At 45.0% G+C, this 23,501-nt stretch overlaps 1 protein-coding gene across 1 annotated transcript in view; it reads right to left on the minus strand.

The window, feature by feature from the left end:
* BUB1B (BUB1 mitotic checkpoint serine/threonine kinase B) overlaps positions 1 to 7,753 on the minus strand; it is a 55,384-nt gene extending 47,631 nt beyond the window's left edge. The window contains exons 1-2 of the mRNA XM_006073030.4: positions 7,469 to 7,753; positions 4,400 to 4,546 (exon numbers count right to left, since the gene is read on the minus strand). Coding sequence (XP_006073092.2) covers positions 4,400 to 4,546; positions 7,469 to 7,503 — 182 coding nt within the window. The 5' untranslated portion in view covers positions 7,504 to 7,753. The remainder of the gene's footprint in view (positions 1 to 4,399; positions 4,547 to 7,468) is intronic.
* Positions 7,754 to 23,501: the final 15,748 nt, after the last annotated feature.

The following is a 23,501-nucleotide window of genomic DNA, read 5'->3' on the forward strand; positions in this document are numbered from 1 at the left end:
AAAATTGGAGGAATGTTTCAGAGAAAGTGTGAAATATGACTTTATAAAGTGCTTACAAAGGCAGAGGGCTAAGATGAAGTTAAAGATTGACCAGTCAGAACAGAGGGGAAGTATTATGTAATAAACCACAATTTAAATAAACAATTTATCAATAACTGTATAAGGGATTATGTTTAACATAAAGAATAAGAGTAGTCCCTGATACAAAAGACCCTTAAACTCTAATAAGAAAGACAGTACATAAATGAAAAATTAACTAACAATACAGAGCAGTATATTACAACTGCCAAGAATTGATAGTAAAGGCTTCATGATGTCAAAAGGAGGTGTTATAGAAGCAGTCGTAGAAGGTGGGACTCTGAAGGAAACATAAGATTTCAAAGAAAAAGAGTTTTCCAAGAGAGAGGGAAATCAGTATTGAATACAGTTGTCAAAATCAGAGAGCTTATCCAGCTATAACATAAAGTCAGTATTGGGAATAAATGGAGATATCTAGAGAGGTAAGAGAATGCTTTAAATGCAAATTTAAAGAGCTTGGATTCTGCCTGTTCAAGCCAGTAGTGGTTCTTCAGTTGGAGAGTATCTTGAATATGGTAAGTAAAGATTTCAAGAAGATTAATCAGGTAACACTGAAAAAGGCTGAGACCTGGGACCCTTGGCTACAGTGCTTGCACCTGGACAAATGTTTTCTGGAGCAACTGAATATAAAGAAACTATAAGGGAGTAAAAAATAACTGTGTACATGAACACAGCTGGAACAAATTTTGAACAAGATACAAAAAGACCAAAAACCCAACTGCTGCTTCTAAGGTGTCCAGAGCAAAACCAGGGTACTGCAGTATGATCCCTGCATACAGCAAAACCAAGGGGGTGGGCAGATCACCCGAGCCACCCCTCCAGCCCAAACCTTGGACCCATCGCTACCCTCATTCCCTTTAGGGAACCAGTTGGCCCATGTTCAGGAAGCAAGCAAGGGAACCTGTTACTTGTTTTTGCTCCCTGCAGCTCTAGTCCCAGTAAAGCCTTGCTTGAATGTCTTGTCTGGCCTCTTACCAATTTCTACTGATTAAAGAATCCAAGAACCCTGTTTGATAACAACAGTATAAGAATAGGAGAAATTAGAAAAGGGGCCACAATTGTGTGACTAAAATGGTGATTTAAGTATAAGATAATGAAATAATGAAAAAAAAAATTCAAGACACTATTGATAAAAATCAGCAAACCTCCAAATTTATCTATGGATTCAATGCAATCCAATTCAAATCCTAGCAGTCTCTTTTCCAGAAACTGACACAATGATTTTAAAATTTGGAAAAGCAAAGGACCAATAATAGCTGAAAGAATTTTGAAAAAGAACAAGTTGGAGAATTTATTCTACCTGACTTCAAGTCTTATTATATAAAGCTAATCAAGACAACATACAACTGATGAAAAGGTAGACAGTTAGGTCAATGGAACAGAATAGAGTCTAGAAATGATCCACACATACACAACCAAATGATTTTTGACAAAAGCCCCAAAGCAATTTAATAGGGAAAGACAAAAAACTCTCTTCAACAAATGAAGGCAGAACAACTAGATAGGCATATGAGGGTAGGGACGGAGGCATAAGACCTTTTATTCTAACCTCACGCCATGCACAATGACAAATTTAAGATGAATCACAGACTTAAACATAAAAGCTAAAACATAGCTACTAGGAGAAAAAAAAAATTACAGGATATTTTCCTTTTTTCAAAAAAAAGGACCTTTTAGGCAGGCAAAGATTTCCTAGAGGAGACACAAAAGGTACTAAAAGAAAAACACTAATCAATCAGACATAAATATTAAAAACTTCGGCTTGTCAAAAAATACCAAGAAAATAGATAGCCATGAACTGGGAGAAAATTTTTTAACACATATATTTGATAAGGGACTTGTATACAGACTACATAAAGAACTCTTTCAGTTCTATTCTTAGATGCTCAGTCATGTCCAACTCTTTGCGACCCCGTGAACTGTAGACCACCAGGCTCCTCTGTCCATAGGGATTCTTCAGGCAAGAATACTGGAGTGGGTTGTCATGCCCTCCTCCAGGGGATCTTCCAATTGTAAAATAAGGCAAAATATCTGAACAAACGCATCACAAAGGAAGATATATAAATGGCCAATAAACAAGTAAATAAGTGCTCCCTTCAGTAGTCACCTGGGAGATGTGAAGTAAAACCAAAAACTATTATACATCCACCAGAATGGCTAAAATGAAAAAAAAAAAAAAAAAAAAAAAACAACCACCACACTAAATATGGGAATGGATCTGGAGAAAATTGATTCTAATATGTGTCTGATAGGAGTGTAAAATATTACAACCTTTTTGGAAAATAAACACTTATTCTATGACCTAGCAATGCTATTCCAAGAGAAATGACAATCTATGTCCACAAAAAGTCTTACTCTAGAATGTAAATAGCAGCTTTACCCACAAAACACATAACTGGAAAGAATCCATTTGTCCATCAATTGATAAATGGATAAACAAATGAAATACTACTTAGTTAAAAAAAAAGGAACAATCTACTAATACATGCATGCAACGTGAAAATGCCTAAAAAATATTTTGGAAGTACTGCATCATTCCATTTATATATAGTAAAATAAACAAAACTAACCTATGGTGATAAAAATGTGATCACTGGTTTCTTCATGGAGGAGGGGAAGATTGATTGGGAAGGTGCAGGAGAGAATCTTCGGAGGTAATAAAAATGTTCTGTCTTGAAATGTGTATCAAAATCACCTAAGCATACTTAAAAATTTGAGCCTTTCACTGCATGCAAATTATACTTAAAAAAATCAGAGGCTTCCCTGGTAGTCCAGTGGTTAAGAATCTTCTTGCCAACGCAGGGGACACAAGTTCGATCCCTGCTCTGAGAAGATTCTACATGCCTTGGAGCAACTAAGCCCGTGCGCCACAACTACTGAGACCGAGAGTCACAACTACTGAAGCCCATGTGCCTAGAGCTTGTGCTCAACAAGAGAAGCCACCTCAATGAGAAGCCTGCGCACTGCAACAAAAAGTACTCCCTGCTCACCACAACTAGAGAAAGCCTGCACACAGCAACAAAGACCCAGCACAGTCAAAAGTTTAAAATAATAATAAATAGATCTTTAAAAAAAAAAATCACCGATTCCTAGCAATCGACTAAATCAATGAGTATGAGAGAGCAGTGAGGTAATTCAGATTAATTAGATTAATCTGAATTAATTAATCATTCAGATTAATTCATACCATTAATCAAAATGGAGTAGAAAAAGGAAGGTCCTACATAAGAGAAGAGATTCAGTATTTAATACACTAGTGAAATATTTATCTCATCATATGTTACAGGAAGATAAAAAGACATTTAGAAGGCAAGTAAGAGATGTAGACAGTAGTTAAATAATGCTGGAAAATTTGAATATGGAATGAGAAAAGAGGGCAAAGAACAGAAACTTAGGTAAAATGAAGTAGGAAGCCAACAAGCAAAAAGGAAGAGTAGTTTAGTGAAGTGGAAAAACTAGTACAATGTCACAGAATGTCATCAAAAAGATTTACGAATAGAACACCATCTGTGAAACAAAACCATAAAATCCAATGCTTTTAAAGATTCAAAGAGATGATCAAGGGTATTCATTATATTAGATCAAAATTATGATAATTTTCTGATAATACAAGAATTTTTTGGTCACGAGACTGCAGGTAGAAACCAATACTTTAGTTTACCTTTTTGAAAAGAAGTGTATTTATCAAAATACAAATTTATCAAAATTTGTCAAAGGAGAGCAAGTTTTATCGTTCACTATATTGAACAATATAGTGGTATTTTTCAGCTTTTCATCACCCTGAGTTCCTTAAATTCAGTTTCTCCAAGGCTTACATTTTCTTTGGAGACCACTATTTCTTTTGCACACATTCTCAAAAATACTTTCCTAGAACATTAATAATTGAGTACAGACAAAGGATAAACAGATGCACTCTCCCTCAGTATTCAGAACACAAAGAAGCAATTTCATTAATTGATTAGTCTCAAAGAGTTAATTCTGTTTCAGGATTCAGAATGACATAATTCTTTTGGTAGATACTATAGTATGATACTTGCTTTACTTATCAGTTACCCCTGTATGAGAAATATTTCTATTGATAGAAGAGTTTGGCTGCTCCAGTGAAATGAAATCCTATAGCTCTTGTTCTTAAGTGCGCTTGAGGGGATCTTTAGATAGCTGTTGTGTGATAAGAAAGCAGGAGGGGAACAGATTCTCAGACTACCAATTTTTGAAGAGTAGTTTAGTACTCCTTATGCCATCCTGCATGGGTGCACGGCCACATTACTACCACAACTGGGGGTGAATGATGACTGGCTGGAGCCCCAACCATCCTACATACCGTTTTTGTTGTTGAAGAGTAGTGTTACAGGCAGATTCTTGCTGTGCCAGTGCTCCCTGAAGTGTGGACATGATCCGCCCCTGCCTTAAAGGTTGGACATTTTCTTTACTCAGCTCCCATTCATCTCCCTCCAAGGACATGACTTCACTGTGAAGAGAGAAACAAAAGTAAATCTCATACTAACACTGAATTGTTATAACACTGGATTATTGTAAATGTTTTCAGAAAAGTGATAATTCATGATCTTTGGGTTAAATACAGTGGGCCAGCAGATTAGTAGTGTTATTAATGTTATACTCCTAACCTTCTATCTGTGACCTGGTTTCCAAGTTCAAGGCTGCAGTATTACCTAATGGAAGAGAGAACATGGCTACAGTATTGTGAGCAATATCCTAAGAAGAAAGTTTATGACAGGAAGAAAGAAGGGAAAAAAATATTATAAATTTGGCAAAGTAGACAAAAGTCAGATTGATGCCTATCACTGAATGCATCACCTTGTTTAATTTAAAATTAGCAAAGTGTTTATCAGACTAACCCCATGTTTCAACTGATTACTTAAAGCTGAACTTTATATATATAGGTAGCCCAGAGTAGAAGCAGACAAAAATACACTTTACTGGTCATAAATGGCTCCTCCAATTATGTCAATTCTATGGGGGGAATCTGCAAAAGCTTTTTGGAGGTAATCACCACAAAGGGTAAATACTCTGAACTTCAGAGCTCTACAATCCTCGAAGAGAAGCTTACTTCTGGCCAAGAGATGCTATTTCTGTGTTTAAAACAGAGACAGACAGGCACTATTTTTCAAAAATAAAGTGAAAGTTTTGTGTGACCTCAGTCTAGAGGAGAGCTGAAAACTCCCTTCAGGAAAACAAACTGTAAGTGATTAATAATGTAAGTTGTAACTACTCTTATCTTTTTAACTATTTTGTGTAAATATAAGGGCCATGTCATTTATTTTTCTATTCTCATGATCTAACACAGGATCTAACAGTAGTAAGCAGTGAATAAATATTGAGGTTTCTAGATTTCTTCTCTTACAATAGCAATTAAAATATCTGTTAAATGTCCAAAATTGAGCTGGGATTGTTTCCTCCCTCCCTTCTCCTCTTGCCTCCTCAAAGACCTGCTTTTTCCCTCATCTCAAATAAATGGCAATTTCATTTATCCAGCTCTCAAGTAAAAAATCTTAATGCCAACCTAGACACCCCTCTCACACCCCCCAGTCATCCAGCAAGTCCTGTTGGTTCCACCTCCAGAACGTATCCAGAAATGAACCTTCTTCTCAGCATCTCCACTGTTTTCAGCCTGGCTCAAGCCGCCATCTTCTCTTGCCTGGACTATTTCAATAACGTCTAAACTGCTCTCTCTGCTTCCATCCTTTTCTACCTTTAGTCTTTTCGATACTGCAGCCAAAGTGATCCTGTTTAAACCCATGTCAGATCATGTCTTTCTTTTGCTCAAAACCCTCCAATAACTTTCAACTACAGAGTAAAAGCCAAGTCCTTACAATGCCTGCATCTTCACCTTTTTTACTTCCTTTTATTCTCTGCTCCAATTACTCAGCCAGTGCCCCTGCCTCACCCAACTCTCACCCTCCAGCCTTTGTACTTCCCCCAGATCAATGCATGACTAACTCTAGAGTTTCCTTCCAGTCTTGATCCAAATGACACCTTTTCAGTGAGGCCCTCTGTTCAAAACTATCAAAAATTGCACCAACCCTCCTCCTCCCCAGTTTTGTCTGTTTTGTACCAACCACTATCTACCTTTTAGTTTATTTATCTTGTTTTCCCTACCCTCATCCCACCCAGAACTTAAGCTTCATAAGGATAGGGATTTTTGTGTTTTTGTTACACCTAGTACTTTGTAGGTAGTTAATAAATATATCTCGCATGACATCACTATATTTTAAATGGATAACCAATAAGGTCCTATCCTATTGCATAGGGAACTCTGCTTAATGTTAGGTGGCACTCCGGATAGGAGGGGAGTTTAGGGGAGAATGGATACATGTATGGCTGAGTCCTTTTGCTGTCCACCTGAAATTATTACAACAGTGTTAATCGGCTATACTCCAATATAAAATAAAAAGTATATATATCTTTTGCATGAATTAAAGAGCTCGTAAAATGACATTTATCTAAGTACTGTGTGGTGGTGGTAGTGCTCAGTGGTGTCTGATTCTCTGTGACCCTATGGAGTGTAGCCTACCAGGCTCCTCTGTCCATGGAATTTTCCAGGCAAGAATACTGGAGCTGTCATTTATTGCTTCAGAGGATCTTCCCAACCCAGGGATCGAATCCGAGTCTCTCTTGTGCCTCTAGTATTGGCAGGCAGATTCTATACCACTGCGCCACCTAGGAAGCCCATAAGTACCGTGTACCCCCTAATGAAAACGCACATAGAATTTCAATCCAGAAGAGCTTGCTGCTAAGCTGCTAAGTCGCTTCAGTCGTGTCCGACTCTGTGCGACCCCACAGACGGCAGCCCACCAGGCTCCCCCGTCCCTGGGATTCTCCAGGCAAGAACACTGGAGTGGGTTGCCATTTCCTTATGGATAAATAAGGAAGAGCAGCAAGCATGAGGAGAAGGGCTTTTCAGATTTCTAACTATGCTACTAACTTAAAGACAGCACCTACCATGTACTAAGCACTTATTTGGAGGCAGTTACTTTACAAATACTCTGAATTCTCCCAGAACTCGGAATGGTAGGTAGCGTTAACAGCAGCATCTTCCATTTAAAGACGTATCCAAAGTCACAGAGTTAGCGAATGGCTGGGCTGAGATACAAACACAGACCACAAATTCCAAGCCCTTTGGACCCCCGGGGTCCCACAGCCTCCTTGGCTTTGCAGCTGGATGCAGCAGGATTCTCACGCGCCCTCAGCGCACTGACGTCAGTGCTAACCCTGTGCCTTCACCTCCACTCCTCGCGTCCAATTCCAGCAGGGAGGACGATTCGGTTGGGCCTGCTCTTCTCCTGGACTGCTCTCAGCGGAGCCTCTGTCACTGCCAGGCACCCTAGGAGCTCGCAGGCCCAGTTCCCGGCCGCCCTTCTCCGGTACCTACCTCGGAGCACCCCTTTCCTTCTGCATCGCCGCCATCCTGCATTCCCGGCTCAGGGCCTCGTCCTCCCGCGGGCCTTTCTTCAGAGCCTCAGATCGCCTGGGCCTCCTTCTGCAACCTACCCTTCGAGGCACTGAAGCGACCGGAGGGTGCTCCCCGAAAAAGCACGCACCTAATTCCCTCACGAACCAGCCACCCCAAGCTCTCACGCCCAGCCGCCAAGTTTCAAATTTAACGGTCCCGCGCGGACAACGTGCTACGCCCCTCCGCTCCTCTGCGCTCGTGCCCAAGGAATCCTGGGACTTGTAGTTTGTCCCGGGTTTAGTCAACGCTGTCGCGGTGCATAGTGGGAGTGGTAGTTTCCGGGGATTGTGGCTGTCCAGGTGCTGCAGGCTTAGCGGGTGTAAATTCAGGAGGTGTAAATTCTCAACAGGTGCTTTCTGCGTCCAGGCTCTAGAGCTAATCTTTGAGCCAAGCGAGGAACATTTTAAGCATCAGAATTCTCTGATATAATGAGCATAGTGAGATATCTCTGAGTGCTTGCGCTTGACCTGATTTCTGGACTGGCTGGCCAGGCTATGACCACCCCCTGCTGTCTGCCCCAAGTGTCACAAGTGTCCAGAGTTCTTAGGCGGCTCTGACCCAGCTGTTTCCTGCCCCGTACTTGAATTGAAGAAAACTAGAATCTAATTCTGTCGAAATCGTACCAAATGTGCAACCTTAGGCAAGCGACATATTCTCTCTGACCTTCAGTTTTAACTCATCTGTAATGTGGTAATGACACCGCCTTGCTTCTCTGCTGCAGTCCCAGGCAGAAAATACAGCTATGCTACAGCTCCGGAGGTTTTGCCTCTTTTCCCCTTCAGCAGACCAGCCTCTACTGACATTCTTTAGTCCCAGTTCTGATTTCTTGAGGAAGAAACCATGGTAAGCTCAGATGTGGCTGGGGAGCAGGGTTTTTGAACAAGCCTAGCTGCGCAGCAGTCCTGACAGATTCACTAGAGCCCTTAACCCTTAATAGCTAATGCACACTCATGAATCTCTGAGGGAGGGAGTATATTCTGTCTTCTAATGCTCTCTAACAAACTTCCATAAACTTAGCAGCTTAAAACATCACAAATTTATTACCTTACAATTTGGTAAGTCAGAAATTTGACTCAAGTCTCACACTAAACAAGGTGTTGGCAGGACTGTGTTTCTGGAGGTCCTTCAGGAGAATTTGTTTCCTATTTTCTAGTTTTTAGAGACATTCGCCAGTATTCCCTAGCTTGTGGCCCCCTTCCTCCACCTTCCAAGCCAGCAGCATCACTCTCCCGGACCCAGTATCTATCACCACATCTCTTTCTCTGATCATAGTCAGGAAAATCTCTCTGTTTTGAAGGACTCATGTAATTATATCAGACCCATTCATATTATCCAGGATGACCTTTCTGTCTCAAGGTCCTAAACCTTAATCACATCTGCCAAGTTTCTTTTGCCACATAAGGTGACATATTCACAGGTTCCATGGATTAGGACATACTCATCTTTGGGGACCGTTATTCTGCCTACCACAGGGGATGCCAAAATATGTTGGCATCTCTAGACTTATTTGACCATAAAGAAGCCTTTTCACACATCGTTCAGAACAGATTTTGGCTCTTTGTATTCTAACAGTAGTTCCCAGGGGAAGAAAATTTATAGCAGAATAAATCTTAATGATGGAATTTCAGGTTCAGTGGCAACTGGTAGGAGTTGGGGACTAGCAAGCCTCTCATTTTTACCCATTTACGTGCAAAGCCATACCTATCTGCATCAGTGGTAGTTTAGTTTAGTTGTCAGAAAATATACGATCTCTTGCTTGGTCATGGAGGGATGTGTGTGTTCTTGATTGTCAAAGGCTGATTTTCCCCAACTTTGCCTTCTTGAATTATACAAAACCGTACTTTAGCAGGCTAAACACTGCAAAGATGAAAACCTCTGGGTCTCCAGGGAACCCTGGACAAACTGCTTGTTTACTGTGCAACCACAGGAGGAGAGAGGGACTTTCTGAGGATGGGAGGAAGGTCAAGAGAGACTGAATGAGGGTGTGTGTGTTCAGGACCTGAAGGAAACCACATCTGGCAAAGCAGCATCACCATGCTGCCCTTTACCCCAGCAACAGATCAGCCAATCAGGGCAGTGGTTGCATCTTGTGTTTACCAGTGATGAGTTGTCCTGAGGTAGAAGAACCAATGAGGAGGAGGCATAATAATCCAAACCATCTTTGTGTTGCCAGGAGGAAGGGTGAGAAGATGCATTAACCCCAGGGCTGGCAGCTACTGGCTGCTGCCTAGTTGCATCTCACAGTAGCTGTTGTACCAAGGTATTAGGGAACTGTCCTAGGAGCTGGGTTTCCCTCCAATTCTATGAAAACTTCTTTCTGGACTCTACTTCTGCTCTTCGGAAGAACTACGCTACTTTTCATGGGTCTTCTCAAATCACTAGAGATTGCCTGACCCTGAATTTCCCCACTGATATATGCAAAAAATACACATACTGAACAAGAAGATACCAGTTATCAACTTTTCTACATCTGGCAGAAAAGAGCCAAAAGGTCAGAATGGATCACCAGCTAAGAACAGAAGCATTCATATGGCAGGGCCATTAAGATACCAGGTAAGATACAAGCTATGTCATCAATAAGAAGTGCAAAAGTAGGCTGTTTTGATCTGGAATTAGCCCGACCAGAGTTTCACCCTATAGGAAGGTCTTGGAGAATTTAGAGAGTTACCAAATATTCATCATTGTACTCAATTTATACAGGAGATGATCCAACCTCAAGGAAGTGAGTAGCAATGAAGAGTCACCCATTTTAGGAAGAACAGAACAGGATCTGAATGCTGCCAGCTTCTTACTTCTAGACCACTGCTCTGGGTGCCACAAATTTCAGTTGTAAATTAAGGGATTCAACCTTAATTTACGTTGAATTCTTTCAACCTAAGTTTATATTTAATTAACTTCAGCTTCTGGGTGCCAAATTCGTGGGGAGGAAACTAGTATCCTGAAGAGTGGGAACCTCCACTTATTCCAACATGTTGGATATTAAAAAAAAAAATGGATGGGGTGCCTGTTTGTTTTGAGGGAGAAGAATGATGGAACCATAGGCTTGGGGAGAACTGGAATGGGGAGGGCCACTTGATATCTGTCTTGGGCAGTGACCCTTCTTTACCTGGCCCCAAGGACCCTGGCTTTGTAGAGAAAGGACTGACAGGCAGAGGCTGTAGAAACTGATACGTGTAATACTGGCCTCCAGCAGCACTGTCTTCAGGCCCATTTGCCAAGGGCACAACCCAGCTCCAACATCTCAATTTCTGGCCATTGTGAGAGCGCTGGGAGGCCATTCCTGGACCCCGTGCTAGTGCCACATCAGCACCCTTGCTGCAGGCTCCAGCAGAGGGGAAATATCCTCCAGTGGTCTCAGAGGTAGAGGCCTTCAACCAGGGAGCTAGAGCAGGAGGGCAAAAGCATGGAAAATACTGGGTGGTGACAGTGGGGAATGGACTGGTTGCTGAGTGCCAGATCTCTGGGAAACACTCAGATGACCTGGGGGAGGCTTTGAAAAGGAGGGTGAGTCAGGCCCTCATATATAATTGTCCAAATTATGCTATGCCCAAGAGTGCCTGGCCAGAGGCACAAATGGAGAAGCTTTTTCCTGCTTCACTCACTCAGAGTAGGCACTTTAAAAAGGAATATGCCCAGAGGGACCTCCTTTCTCTAATTCACACAAAGCAATGTATGTGTTAACCAAGACCTTGGGTCTGGAGAGCCTATGGAAGAGCCAGTGGAATTTTCATTATTCGTGTTCAGGTGGCTCCATAGTATTGAGACCTGAAGAATGAATTTCATACTGGTCCGTCCTCATTCAAGGAGGTAGTGATACCATGCTATGTGGACGACAACTGGGATAGCTCTTGGCAGAGCCAACCAGTGTGGGAAGACTGACAGGAGGATGGAGTGTGTAGGGCATGGGTACCCCACCTCCCATTACTTCTCCACCTGGAAGGCTTCCTCACTCCCTTTCTCAGTTGTTGCCTCCTGGGGCGTGGTGCAGACTGGAAAGTTTGCTTCTGGCATTCTGAGGGGCCGAGCTGTGGGAGACATTCTGTGGATCTGGGTTATGCGATGCTTTTCCAAGAAATGACCAGAGGTCAGAGGTCCCCAGACTGGGACAGGATGAGATGATTGGAAACAACTTAGTTTGGCTGAATGTGGGAGCCAAGCATGGAAATGTTTGGATTGCACAGTAAAAGCTGGCCGTGGCTAGATGGGAGATGATTCAGAGAATTAAGTGATGTGACAAGTTACTTGACCTCTGCTCCCACCTCCTCCTGCTCCTCTACAGGCTGTCCTTTTCTGATCATTGCTTGGAAGGGTGGGTCCTCACAGGACTGGTCAACATTGTTCCTTTCTTAAGTCAATTCTGAGACTGAGAGCCAGTGGAAAACCTGAACTTGGGCCACTTCTAGAGCAACATTAGGGAAATTCTTCACATTTCAGAGTCCCAGGCTCACACCTGGGCTTGAACATGCCAGTGATGAGAACCCTAAGCTCTTGAGCTGGATCAGAACCATACAAACTTCCTTTCTCCTTGGAGGTCTTCAGGACATGTTGCCTCTGGGAAGTTTCTATGTCTTTCTTTCAACGCAGGTTCCCAAACTGAAGGAGGGAGAAAGAATCCAGAAACAGGCAGAGTTAGAAAAATATCATCTCCTAACAGCTGAAGACAAGAGTAGATCAATCTGATCTTGTTTCTGATTTTCCATCCAGACCCTTCGTAAGGAGTTAGAGAAGCCAGTGAGCATTCCAAGAAAAGTGACCCAGGGACATCTGCCAGCTGTGGTCCTTGTAACTTCACTAGGGGAGCTGTGGTATTTGAGAGGCTGGCTTCTACCAACTGAGAGCCTTGTGTCTGGGACAGACAGACCCTGGACGCATATTACTTATGGCGGCTGTCATGGGGAAGATGATGCCTCACAGACAGGTGTGAAAGAGGCTCAGCCCTCCCACCTGTGGGAGACAGTTTCTTCCTCAACTGCAGACAACGAAATTGGACCAGCTGGCTCCTCTGAGCAGTCAAAGGCTCTGCATTCTACAGTGTGTCCCTCAGTGGGGTGTAAAAGCCCTGAGGTGGGGCTTCCCTGGTCCAGTGGTTGAGAATCTGCCCTCCAATGCAGGGGACATGAGTTTGATCCCTGGTAGGGGAATTAAGATCCCACCGGCTGCGGGGCAACTAAGCGCATGCACCACCACTACTGAGCCCATGTGCCTCAACTCACGAGAAGTCCACTTGCCACAGTGACAGATCCTGAATGCTGCAACTAACCAATGCAGCCAAAAATAATAATACAATAAATATTTTTTAAAGATAACCATGATGTGGGGTATCATGGTTCTGGCTTTTCATTGAATTCCCAGACTGATGGAAGTGAACATGGCTCAGATGGTAAAGAACCTGCCTGCAATGCAGGAGACCCAGCTTTGATCCCTGGGTTAAGAAGATCCCCTAGAGAAGGGAATGGGTACCCGCTCCAGTATTCTTGCCTGGAGAATTCCATGGTCAGAAGAGCCTGGTGGGCTACAGTCCATGGGGTTGCAAAGAGTGGGACACGACTGAGCGACTCAGCATGAGCACAAAAACATGACCTCGGTAGACCAAGCACTCCGGGATGTCCTTAGTTCACGCAACAAACACTGCATAAGTATTTCATGTCAGGTGCCAAACCTGACAGGTATGGACACATTTTCATATAAATATGAAAAATTGCATAAGTCCTGTGCTTAAAAAAAAAAAATTCTATAATATGGCAGCTTATGAGCCTGGAGTTAGGGGAACTCAAAAGAGAATGCAGTTTCTTCCCCTCCTGGGAGCTGAGGGAAGGGGAAGTCAGAAGAGGGGTCCTAGAAAATGAGTAGGAGATACTGGAAGAAGAGGAAGTGACTTCAAGACAGAAGGAACAGCATAGCTAATGTGTCATCCTAGGCAACAGAGAGTGCGCTGGGTGTTACAAAGGTAGGAGCTTAGAGGAGATGTGGAGACCTGGCTATGGATGCCCCCGCCCCGTACGCCTGGCAAACGGCAAGGTTGGAGGGCAGACCCAGCCCTCTCACCTCCTGTTTAGGGCAGGCGTCCAGTTGTAGTCTAGAAGCTGGAGCTCTTCCATGGAGCTCTCGGGTTTCCCAGCTATGGAACCATGTATTCCAGCTGGCTCTAGGAAGGGCCTGACGATCCCTCTCCTCCATCCCAGGTGAGAAGGGGGCAGCGCAGGGCACAGAATGGGCACCTCGCCTACCTGGATGCATTCCCTTCCTCACCTCAGACACAGCTCTCGGATGCCAAACTGTTGTCATTTATTTGCTTTATCCCGACTAGGTTGCTGAGGCTGCCAGGACCAGGGAGGACTGCCCCAGCTGGTCTGACTGGTTGGGCTGCAGTTGCAGCTCTGTCTCTCCCAGAGGGCTCCTCTGTCTCCCCTGCTTCCCCTCTTCCAGCTCCTCCCTCCACCCCCAGCTCTGACAAGTTCCCATTGGCTGGAGTGGCTCCTCCGGGCCAGTGCTCGGCAGCTGGTACCCTCCCCCAACTGGGGCTGTGGTAGAGTGTTGTGATGTTTTAACTTCTGCCTTTCCTTGCCTCCTGGATTCAACTGTAGACTGAGGCAGCCTGCTGTTGGACAAATTGTCCATACTTCAAGAAACATTCCACTCGGGGGGTTTGTACCACAGGGTAGTTCTGGTCCCCAGAGGGCATCCGGAGGGTGAGGGTAACAGTGATCACCTAGGAGAGCGAGCTCCTTGTGTGCATTTAATGGGGATGGGGCAGGGAAGTCCTGCAAAGCAGGGGACAACCCAATAGAACAACGAATTGTCCCCTCAAATGGCAGTAACTTCCCTAGTTGGGAAACATTGCATTGGAGCCCACTTTATTCACAGGGTGCAGTTTGTGTAATCTCTGCAGCAGTGTTCCTCCTCACACTTCATTGCACACAAGTCACCTGGGGATCTTGTTAAAACGCAGATCTTGACTCAGTAGGGTCTGGGGAGGGGCCTGAGCATCTGCATTTCTAATGAGCTCCCAGGTGTTCGTGCTGCTGGTTCAAGACCACACACACTTTTCAAAGCAAGGCTTTACAGCACAAATGTGCGTGCCTTTTCTTTTAGGGAAGGACATTTTACCTGCCGAATTTGTTGAACTGAATATTGCCAAATATTTGCTTAGGTTGGTGGTTTTCCATGGGTAGTGATTTTGCCTCCTCCTTCAGGGGACATTTTTGACTTTGACTGTCACAACTAGGGGAGTTGGGAGTGTGGGGGGAGAGGGGCTTGGGTGCTACTGACGTCTATAGCAGGTGGAGGCCAGGTATACCACTGAACATCCACCAATGGATAGGACAGCCCTTTACAACAAAGAATGACCCAGCCCCAAATGTCAGTATTGCCAAGGCTGAGAAACCCTGGCTTGGATAAAATTTTTAAACAACGGAAACTATATTTGTGGGGAATCTGACTTCATTGCCACCTCATTGCATTAGTGACTGCAGCCACGATGCTGTGAACACGTCATCCACTGAGACTGGGGCTCCTCTCAGCATGATCACACCCAGCCAGTTAGACATCAGAAGCACTGGGTTGTGGTCCTGATGAGTAAGCTTGGTAGTGGGTGTTACACTTCATCAGCCTTGGAGAGCAAATAAAAAAGAAAGCAACCACAACTGTGGAGGGTAGCGGGTGGCAAGGAGGGGGACAGGATGAAGGAGCACATAGGTAGAGGTGGCTGGAGTCCATATTTTGGTTCTAGCACTGAGTGTTCATGACAGTTTCTTATATTATTTTGAAATAAACAGTTAAACATAAACAAACACAAAGACGGACCATGCATGGATCAGTGAAGAAAGGGGGCTATAGACCAAGGATTATGATTAATCCAGTGTGCTGCTGCTAAGTCACTTCAGTCGTGTCTGACTCTGTGCGACCCCATAGACGGCAGCCCACCAGGCTCCGCCATCCTTGGGATTTCCAGGTTAAGAACACTGGAGTGGGTTGCCATTTCCTTCTCCAGCGCATGAAAGTGAAAAGTGAAAGTGAAGTTGCTCAGTCGTGTCTGACTCTTAGCGACCCCATGGACTGCAGCCTACCAGGCTCCTCTGTCCATGGGATTCTCCAGGCAAGAGAACTGGAGTGGGGTGCCATTGCCTTCTCCAAATCCAGTGTACCTGGGGTTAAAAAAAAAAAAAAGGTGATTTACACAGGGCAAGTGACTAATAATAAAGTGATACCATTATATTGATGGCAAAATTATCTGCGAGGGGGAGAGAACGTGACAGGTTATGCAAATGACAAAAGTAGGCACCCTGGGACGATGCCGCTTGCCTCGGGTCTGACTCTTTCCTTGCATGTGCAGAGTGGAGGGGAATCTGGAAGGTGAGGGAAACAGGCTTTTTTATCTTCTGCTCAGTTTTAACCATGCCAGGACTGTCCCATAAAGTGTCACAGTGGAAGGTCAATGGCTCCAGCCTGTATCCTGACAGCCTGCCGCCCAGAGATGCCTCCCATCAAGTTCCCTGGTCTGCCTTCTGAGAGCAAGCTATCAGCCTTTGCCCGCTCTGAGATCCACAGCCTGTCTGTTCCACAGCCTGACTCGTGTTCAGCTATTCTGGTAGACAGACACGGGCAGTTGGTATTTTCTCTTTCCGTGCGCCCACAATTCCCCAATGTCTTTATGTCCCCTATGTTCCAGTTACCCAGGCTCCTAGCCTCCTGTTCTTGCAGAATCTCAGTTAGCCCCAGAATACACAGTTCACCTTGCTTCAGACTTTCTTTCCTATCCACGTCAACACAGACCTCTCCTATGGCCCCTCCCTCCAGACACCTGTCTCTGAGACCATCTAATTATAAACACCAGAGAATTTTCCTCACTGACGTTGATGCACTTTTTATTATAACTTCCTCATGTGGTGGTTGTGCATTTTAACAGGGGATATCTGAATAGCTGGCTTCCCATGTGACGCTAGTGATAAAGAACCCACCTGCCAATGCAGGAGACATAAGAGATGCAGGTTCAATCCCTGGGTTGGGACGATCCCCTGGAGGAGGGCATGGCAACTCACTCCAGTATTCTTGCCTGAAAAATCCCACGGACCTAGAAGCCTAGCAGGCTACAGTCCATGGGACAGCAAAGAGTTGGACACGACTAAGGTGACTTAGCACGCACGCATGCATGTGAGTAGCCAACATCTCAAACCAAAGAAACACCTGCCGAGGTGGGAGTTTTTTGGTCTGTGGTGGGAGTTAAAAAAATCACCAAATGTCAGAATGAGAAGAGATCTTGGAGGTCTTCTAAAGCAACTCTCTCAATTGACAGATGAGGAGACCAAGCTTCAGAGAAGTTATCTACTAGAAGGTCACATAGTATGTAATGGGGGCAAATTTGAGGGCACAGTCCAACTCCCATTTCTTTATTCAGTCACTCCTTATTGGGCATTTACTATTACATGCCAGGCACTAACTGGGCAAGGGGGTCACAAATAAGGTGGGATCTTTGTCCCAAGTCATCCCCAGCCTAGTGGGAAAGAAAATTGCAGTACAGTGGGATCAGTGATTCAGCAGAAGTAGCATGTGCAGCTTGGACATGGGGAGGAGAAAGAGAGAAATTCTGAGGAAAACTTGGCAGAGCAAGGGTGTTTCTCCATAACTCTCACCAAAGTGGAGACCTAGACACCAGACAGAAACTCAGAGCTACTCCAGGATGACCAGAGAAATGATTGTCTAAAATAATAACAGTGATAGGTAGTGAAAGTGAAGTCGCTCAGTCGTGTCCGACTCTTTGCGACCCCGTGGACTGTAGCCTACCAGGCTCTTCCGTCCGTGGGATTCTCCAGGCAAGAATACTGGATTGGTTTGCCATTTCCTTCTTCAGGGGATCTTCCCAACCCAGGGATCAAACCCAGGTCTCCCGCATTGCAGGCAGACGCTTTAACTTCTGAGCCACCAGGGAATCCCCAAGGTAGTGAAAGGGGATAGTTATGCCTGGGCAGCAGTTACATATTAAATGTTTGGACTATCCTAGGCAAGTCTGGACACACGTCCTTCCTGACTCTGGGGTGGTACCTTTTGGACCCCCCTCCTGCAGGCCCTCCTGAGAGTCCTTTTGAGAGTCCTCTTGAGAATCATGCTTGAGACTGAATCACCAGGAATACAATCCTGCCTGCTGGCCTCTAAGGGTGGCCCAAAAGCTGATAAACCAATCCTCTCGCCCTCCACCCTCCACCCCAGGCAGAGGATTTGCTTTTCTTCTCTTTGTCCTTCGTGCCCTGCAGAGGGGGTACAGGGATGATTCTGTGAGGACTGTGCAGCTGTCCTTGTTCAGGCTGTCTCCTCCAGGGGAAAGAGAAGCACCATGGACTCTTCTAGAGAACACTGGGGCTGGATTTGAGTTTGGTGTTTGCTTACCTTAAAGGGAAGGTGTTGGGTCCAAGGAAGGAACTTCCATATCTAAAAGCCCACGAATTCTATGGTGGTTCCCACCCTGCACAGATACTGAGTGACGAGACTGATGGTCTTACCCTTGCGTCATCAGGGTATGGGTGAGATTTAAGATTGTACCAAAATCTGTACCCCTTGGAGCAGGTCTGATCTGAAAGAAGTAAGCAGGGCTCCATGTTTAGAAATGGCGAAAATCCAAAACTAACACATAATGAGTTACACGTGGCCCCTCTCTGGGTCCTCTCTGCTTGCATCTCCCTTTCCAAGAAGGGTCCACATCTGAGTCTTTGCACACCACCCTCTAGTCCCCTTCTTCTAGCTCATTTCTCCAAGCCTCCCCAAGGCCCATCCTGGGCCCTCTTTGACTATGGGAAAACATCTACACTGGCTGTGACACAATGGTGGTTTCTTCCTCTCCAGCAAATTCCATCAGAAGGGAGAGAAGAAAAGTGAGGACCCCAGCAGCATATTCCTCTGGATCACACAGATGTCAGTTTCATCCATATTTCTCCATGTTTTTGTGCCTCCCAGCTCTCTCTCTTGTCAAATGTTCTTAGGCATTAAATCTGTCCAGTAGCTTGAGGTTTGAGATATTGCATTTTTTGATTGAAACCAATGAAATCAGGAATGCCCCCGAGGTCCAGTGGTTAGGACTCTGTACTTTCACTGCTAGAAATTTGAATTCAGCAGGTCAGAGTCACAGTCTGCTTTCTTTCTTTTCTTTTGTAATGTAATGAACAGCCTACTTTCTTAACATAGTCTATATAGGCTCCTGTTTCTTCTCCACCTGTAATAGCTTTCTATATGTGTTTACAATCTCTTATCTGTACCCTTGGGGCCAGATAATATGGAGCATATACCATGGGGTTTTTTTTACCACCTCCAGCAGGGTCTGTGCCAGCACTGCATTTGTAAATACTTTGCTAATTTGGCAGAAAAAATATAGTATTAATCACCCTAAGTGGAATAGAAATTATGAATAGCTTCACCTCATTTTAATAGGCTTTGATGCCAAGTGGGCTTTTGCTTATTTCTTTAAGATTTTGGAGCATTTCAGAGTTTTGGATGAGGGGTTGTGAACATGCACCTGTCATTCTCCTTGTGGCTGTAACAACCATCCTTCTTCAGTTCAGTTCAGTCGCTCAGTCGTGTCCGACTCTTTGCGACCCCATGAATCGCAGCACGCCAGGCCTCCCTGTCCATCACCAACTCCCAGAATTCACCCAAACTCACGTGCATTGAGTCGGTGATGCCATCCAGCCATCTCATCCTCTGTTGTCCCCTTCTCCTCCTGCCCCCAATCCCTCCCAGCATCAGGGTCTTTTCCAATGAGTCAACACTTCGCATGAGGTGGCCAAAGTATTGGAGCTTCAGCTTTAGCATCAGTCCTTCCAATGAACACCCAGGACTGATCTCCTTTAGAATGGACCATCCTTCTTAGCAGGCTTCATACCCCATTGGCTGATTCCTCTTAATCACTTATGAGGCACACTGCACTAAAGCAGTTTGTCCAAGGATGGCCAACTGAACACGTGGGGTGTGAAGCCCCATGTGGAAGTGGAGGGAAGTAAAACGGGAAACTTGGGTCTGTGGCTTTTGTCAAAGGAGGGAACAAACCACTTAGCCCTCAGGAGGAGGTTGTGGCTGAACTTTACCCCAGATAAACTGGAGCACCTTCTATAGGGGAGGTCTCAGCTTCTTTCTCCAAGCCTTTCTTCTAGCAACTGCTGCATCTTAACAAGACCTTCCGATACTCCAAAAGGATTCCAACTGTGGGATCTGCAGGCCTCAGAGCAGGCTGTGGGAACTGAGAGCTTTGGGGATCCTTCTCGGGTCATTCCGCATGAACACCTACCTTCTTGGCCTAAGTATGGACAATCCTGTGACGAGAGAAGGTAACTTTGGAAATGCTGTGTGGGTGGCTCTGGCCTGAGGGTCATGTAGGATCTAGAGATATGAGTCATGGTTGGGCTCTGCCCTCAGGAAACCAGGTAACTCAACAGCTTAAGGGCACAGAGCTCCTTGAGAGTGAAATTTGGGGCCAGAGTTCAGACTTCCTCCTCACAGTGGGAGGCTCAGTCCCAGCTGTGTGTGCACCACACATGCTATCCCCTCCTACTTCCTCCAGGCACTGCCAGGCTTCTAGGAGAGAGTTCTGAGTGACAGCTCATTAGATGTAGAGAGCCTGTGGAAGTTCAAACTTTAGAACAATCTGTCTGGGTTTGTCTGGAGCCAGGCTGGTCAGCAATGGCCAGAGAACAAAGGGCTCTGCAGGAGAAAACAGCATGCCACTTTAATGGTGAACTTTAAAGGCAGGTGTAATGGATCAGGGCCAAATCCTGCCCCGTCGCCCCACCCTCCAGCCCCCCAGGGCCTGCTCCTCTGCCTGCCTTCCAGGAGATTTCCCTACAAGGCTCCATGCTACTGGCATGCTGCTACATGTCTGCCCTACTCTAACTGCTGTGTGTATTCTCTTGGGGGGAAGTAGGCACTACCAAAGGGATGTGTGCTTGGCAGGTTCTCTCTTCCCAGACTGGGGCACTCCCTGCAGTCTGAGGCTTCATGGGGGCTCAGGCCTGCCTTTACTCAGCGCTTTCAGGAGGGATTCACTGAGCCATGGCCTTCCCTGGATCTGGAGGGAGAGGAGGGAAGGGCAGATGGATCTGGATCTGGAACAGGGCAAAGGGGGAAGTAAAGAGGGTAGAGAGGTTAACAGAGAACACTCAGTTTCTGTGGCACTGGGTTTCTGGCCTCACTTCAGGGAGCTCCCCCCAGAGCAGTAGGAGCTTCTGGGCTGTGGCACTGTCCCGCCCTGGCCTGTGGTCATGCCACCTGTTTCACAGGCCAGCTTGTAATAATAGGGTTGATTGCAGTTACCACTGGGTGCCCTAATTAATTCACTGTGCACGGTTGCTTATATGTGTATGCAAATATATGCAAATAAGAACAACATCTGGATTATCCCAAGAATCTTAGTGTTATTTTTGTTCAGGTTCCTGGGCTGGAAATGCAGGGTTCATGTGGGGTTCATGTGGGCTGGGGGCATTTAAAGGACAGAACTGTTTCCTTTTTAAAACAGTCCTTTCTCCCTCTACTTCCTTTTCTTCTTTCTAGTAGAAATTCAGCCTTAGACTCAGTGAGGGAAAGGAGAATGTGAACCAAAACCAAAATTGAAAGTCCAGAAAAAAAAAAAAGCCCAAGTTTTCATGGGAATGGGTACAGCCTGGAAGCACTGTCTCTCCATTAAAGAAATAGGGTCATAAGATTGTCATATTATTTTTTGAATAATGTCATAATCATTTTGGAAGTAAAACAAAGTTTATACTCAGCTATTTGAGTCTCTAAATTATGTGCTGAGAGTGTAGATTGTAACTGAAAGTGGATTAAACCACAGGTTTGCTGCAGCCCTGGTTGGGTAGTTACTGAATAGGTATTTAACATGTAAATCTTATCCTGTTTTTAATGAGCAGTAGCTCTGAAAGACACAGATGCTGAGATACAGGGACACTGGTGGTTCTGGGAGGTCACAGAGGAGACTCAGGCAACTGGCCTATCATACCCCTGCTGCTCCTTCCCTTTTCTGGGAAAGGGAAGGGAAACTAACATTTCCTGAGCATCTATGTGATCGGCACCAGGCTAAGGATGAGCTTGTGCGTCATCTCATTTTTAATCCCCAGTTTTTAAAAACAGATGAAGAAACTAGGATGCAAAAATGTTAAGTAACTTATAAGGGACACAGCAGGATTTCTTCCTGTCTGAGATTCCAAAACCCACCCTTCTTTTACTAACTAGCTACTTCCCTAAAACTGCCTGTAGCAGAGGAAGCTTCTGCTTTACTGGCAAGCCCGACCAAGACTGGTGGCTATCCTCGTAATCGCTGGCAAGGCTAGGGGCAAATGTCTGCTGCCTCCAGAGGCCATATCTTGCACAATCACTTATATAGGTTGATAAATGAGCTCTAGGCCACCCTGGCTTCCATTTCACTCTGAGAGGCTGACCTCCATACCATGTTCTCTTTCTGTCTGAGAAGTAGTCTTGGACTTTGGAGGCATCAAAGATACACCCGACCAGGCAAGGTGTACATGCAGCGTATATGCAGTGAACAGGCTACATGCTGGAACAACATGGATCAGGCTTCTGTGGTGCACAATTGGGGCTGATGAAGGATTTTTCTGGTTTCATGAATAAGGTAAGGATTTGAGTGACGTGAGACCCTCTGTGTTCAAGGCAGATGCCTGCTAGTCCTCCAGAGGGAATTAACACAGGTGATTAAAAATGAACATCAGGCTCAAACTTGCAATGTCTGTTCCCCGGGATGGCAGTCACCCTAAGGGAAAGGGGCAGGACACATTGTTCCACACCCACTAGCTCAACCTCAGGTTAGAGAAGTGCCTCTGTTTTCTCTTGTTTTTCCCTTCTTGTAGGCCATAATTGGGAGGAGGGGGCAACGATAGAAAAGGGGCATTTTAGGACTTTATCTACAACCTGCATTAGTAAATTTATTAATTTTAAAGGCTGAATCTTCATTTTTCCTTTTTAATGTAAGTCTAGAGTTGTAGGCCTAAATTTCAGATGTCCGTTTGAATAGCCTAGAGAGTTTTACAAAATTCCAAGGCCTGGATCCCCTCCCTAGGGGGGATGGTCTGAAGGGAGTATGCATGCGTGCTAAGTCACTTTAGTTGTGTCTGACTCTTTGTGATCCCATGAATTGTAGCCCGCCAAGTTCCTCTGTCCATGGGATTTCCGAGGCAAGAATACTGGAGTGGGTTGCCATGCCCTCCTCCAGGGGATCTTCCTGACCCAGGGATCGGACCTGCATCTCCTGCATTGGCAGACAGGTTCTTTACCACTAGCACTATCTGGGATGCCCAGGTGAGCAGAGGCATGGGGATTTTTTCAAGCTCCCCAGGTAATCCCAACATTTAAAACCACTGCATCCAAATCACTTGGAGGCTTTATTAAACCACAGACTGCTGGGCCCACACTCTGGGTTTCTGAGTCAGTGAGTCTGAGAAGATCAAGGATTATTAGCTGGGCTTCCCAGGTGGCTCAGTGGTAAAGAATCCACCTGCCAATGCAGGAGACACAGATTCGATCCCTGATCCGGAAAGATCCCACATGCCTCAGAGCAGCTGAGCCCTTGCATCACAATTATTGAGCCTGTGTCTAGAGCCCAGAAGCTGCAAGTATTGAAGCCCATGTGCCCTACAGCCTGTGATCCATAACAAGTGAAGCCACTGCAATGAGAGGTCCATGCACCTCAACTATAGAGCAGTCCCCACTTGCCACAACTAGAGAAAAGCCTGTGCAGCAACGAAGACCCAGCACAATCAAAAAGTAAATAAATAAATATTTTTTAAAAAAGAATTATTAGCATTTCTAACAAGTTCCAGGTGATGCTGCTGCTGCTGAACCAGAGACCACACTTTGAAAAATCACTGTTCTAGAGAGATTAGGTAAAGGCAACTGTTAATAATAATAGCTACTACCATGTATTGAGTACTTATGTCACTTAACACTTTGGTATTAAGCATTTTAC

The sequence above is a fragment of the Bubalus bubalis genome, chromosome 11 (assembly GCF_019923935.1).
Source record: "Bubalus bubalis isolate 160015118507 breed Murrah chromosome 11, NDDB_SH_1, whole genome shotgun sequence".
In the NCBI taxonomy this organism is placed as follows: Eukaryota; Metazoa; Chordata; class Mammalia; order Artiodactyla; family Bovidae; genus Bubalus; species Bubalus bubalis.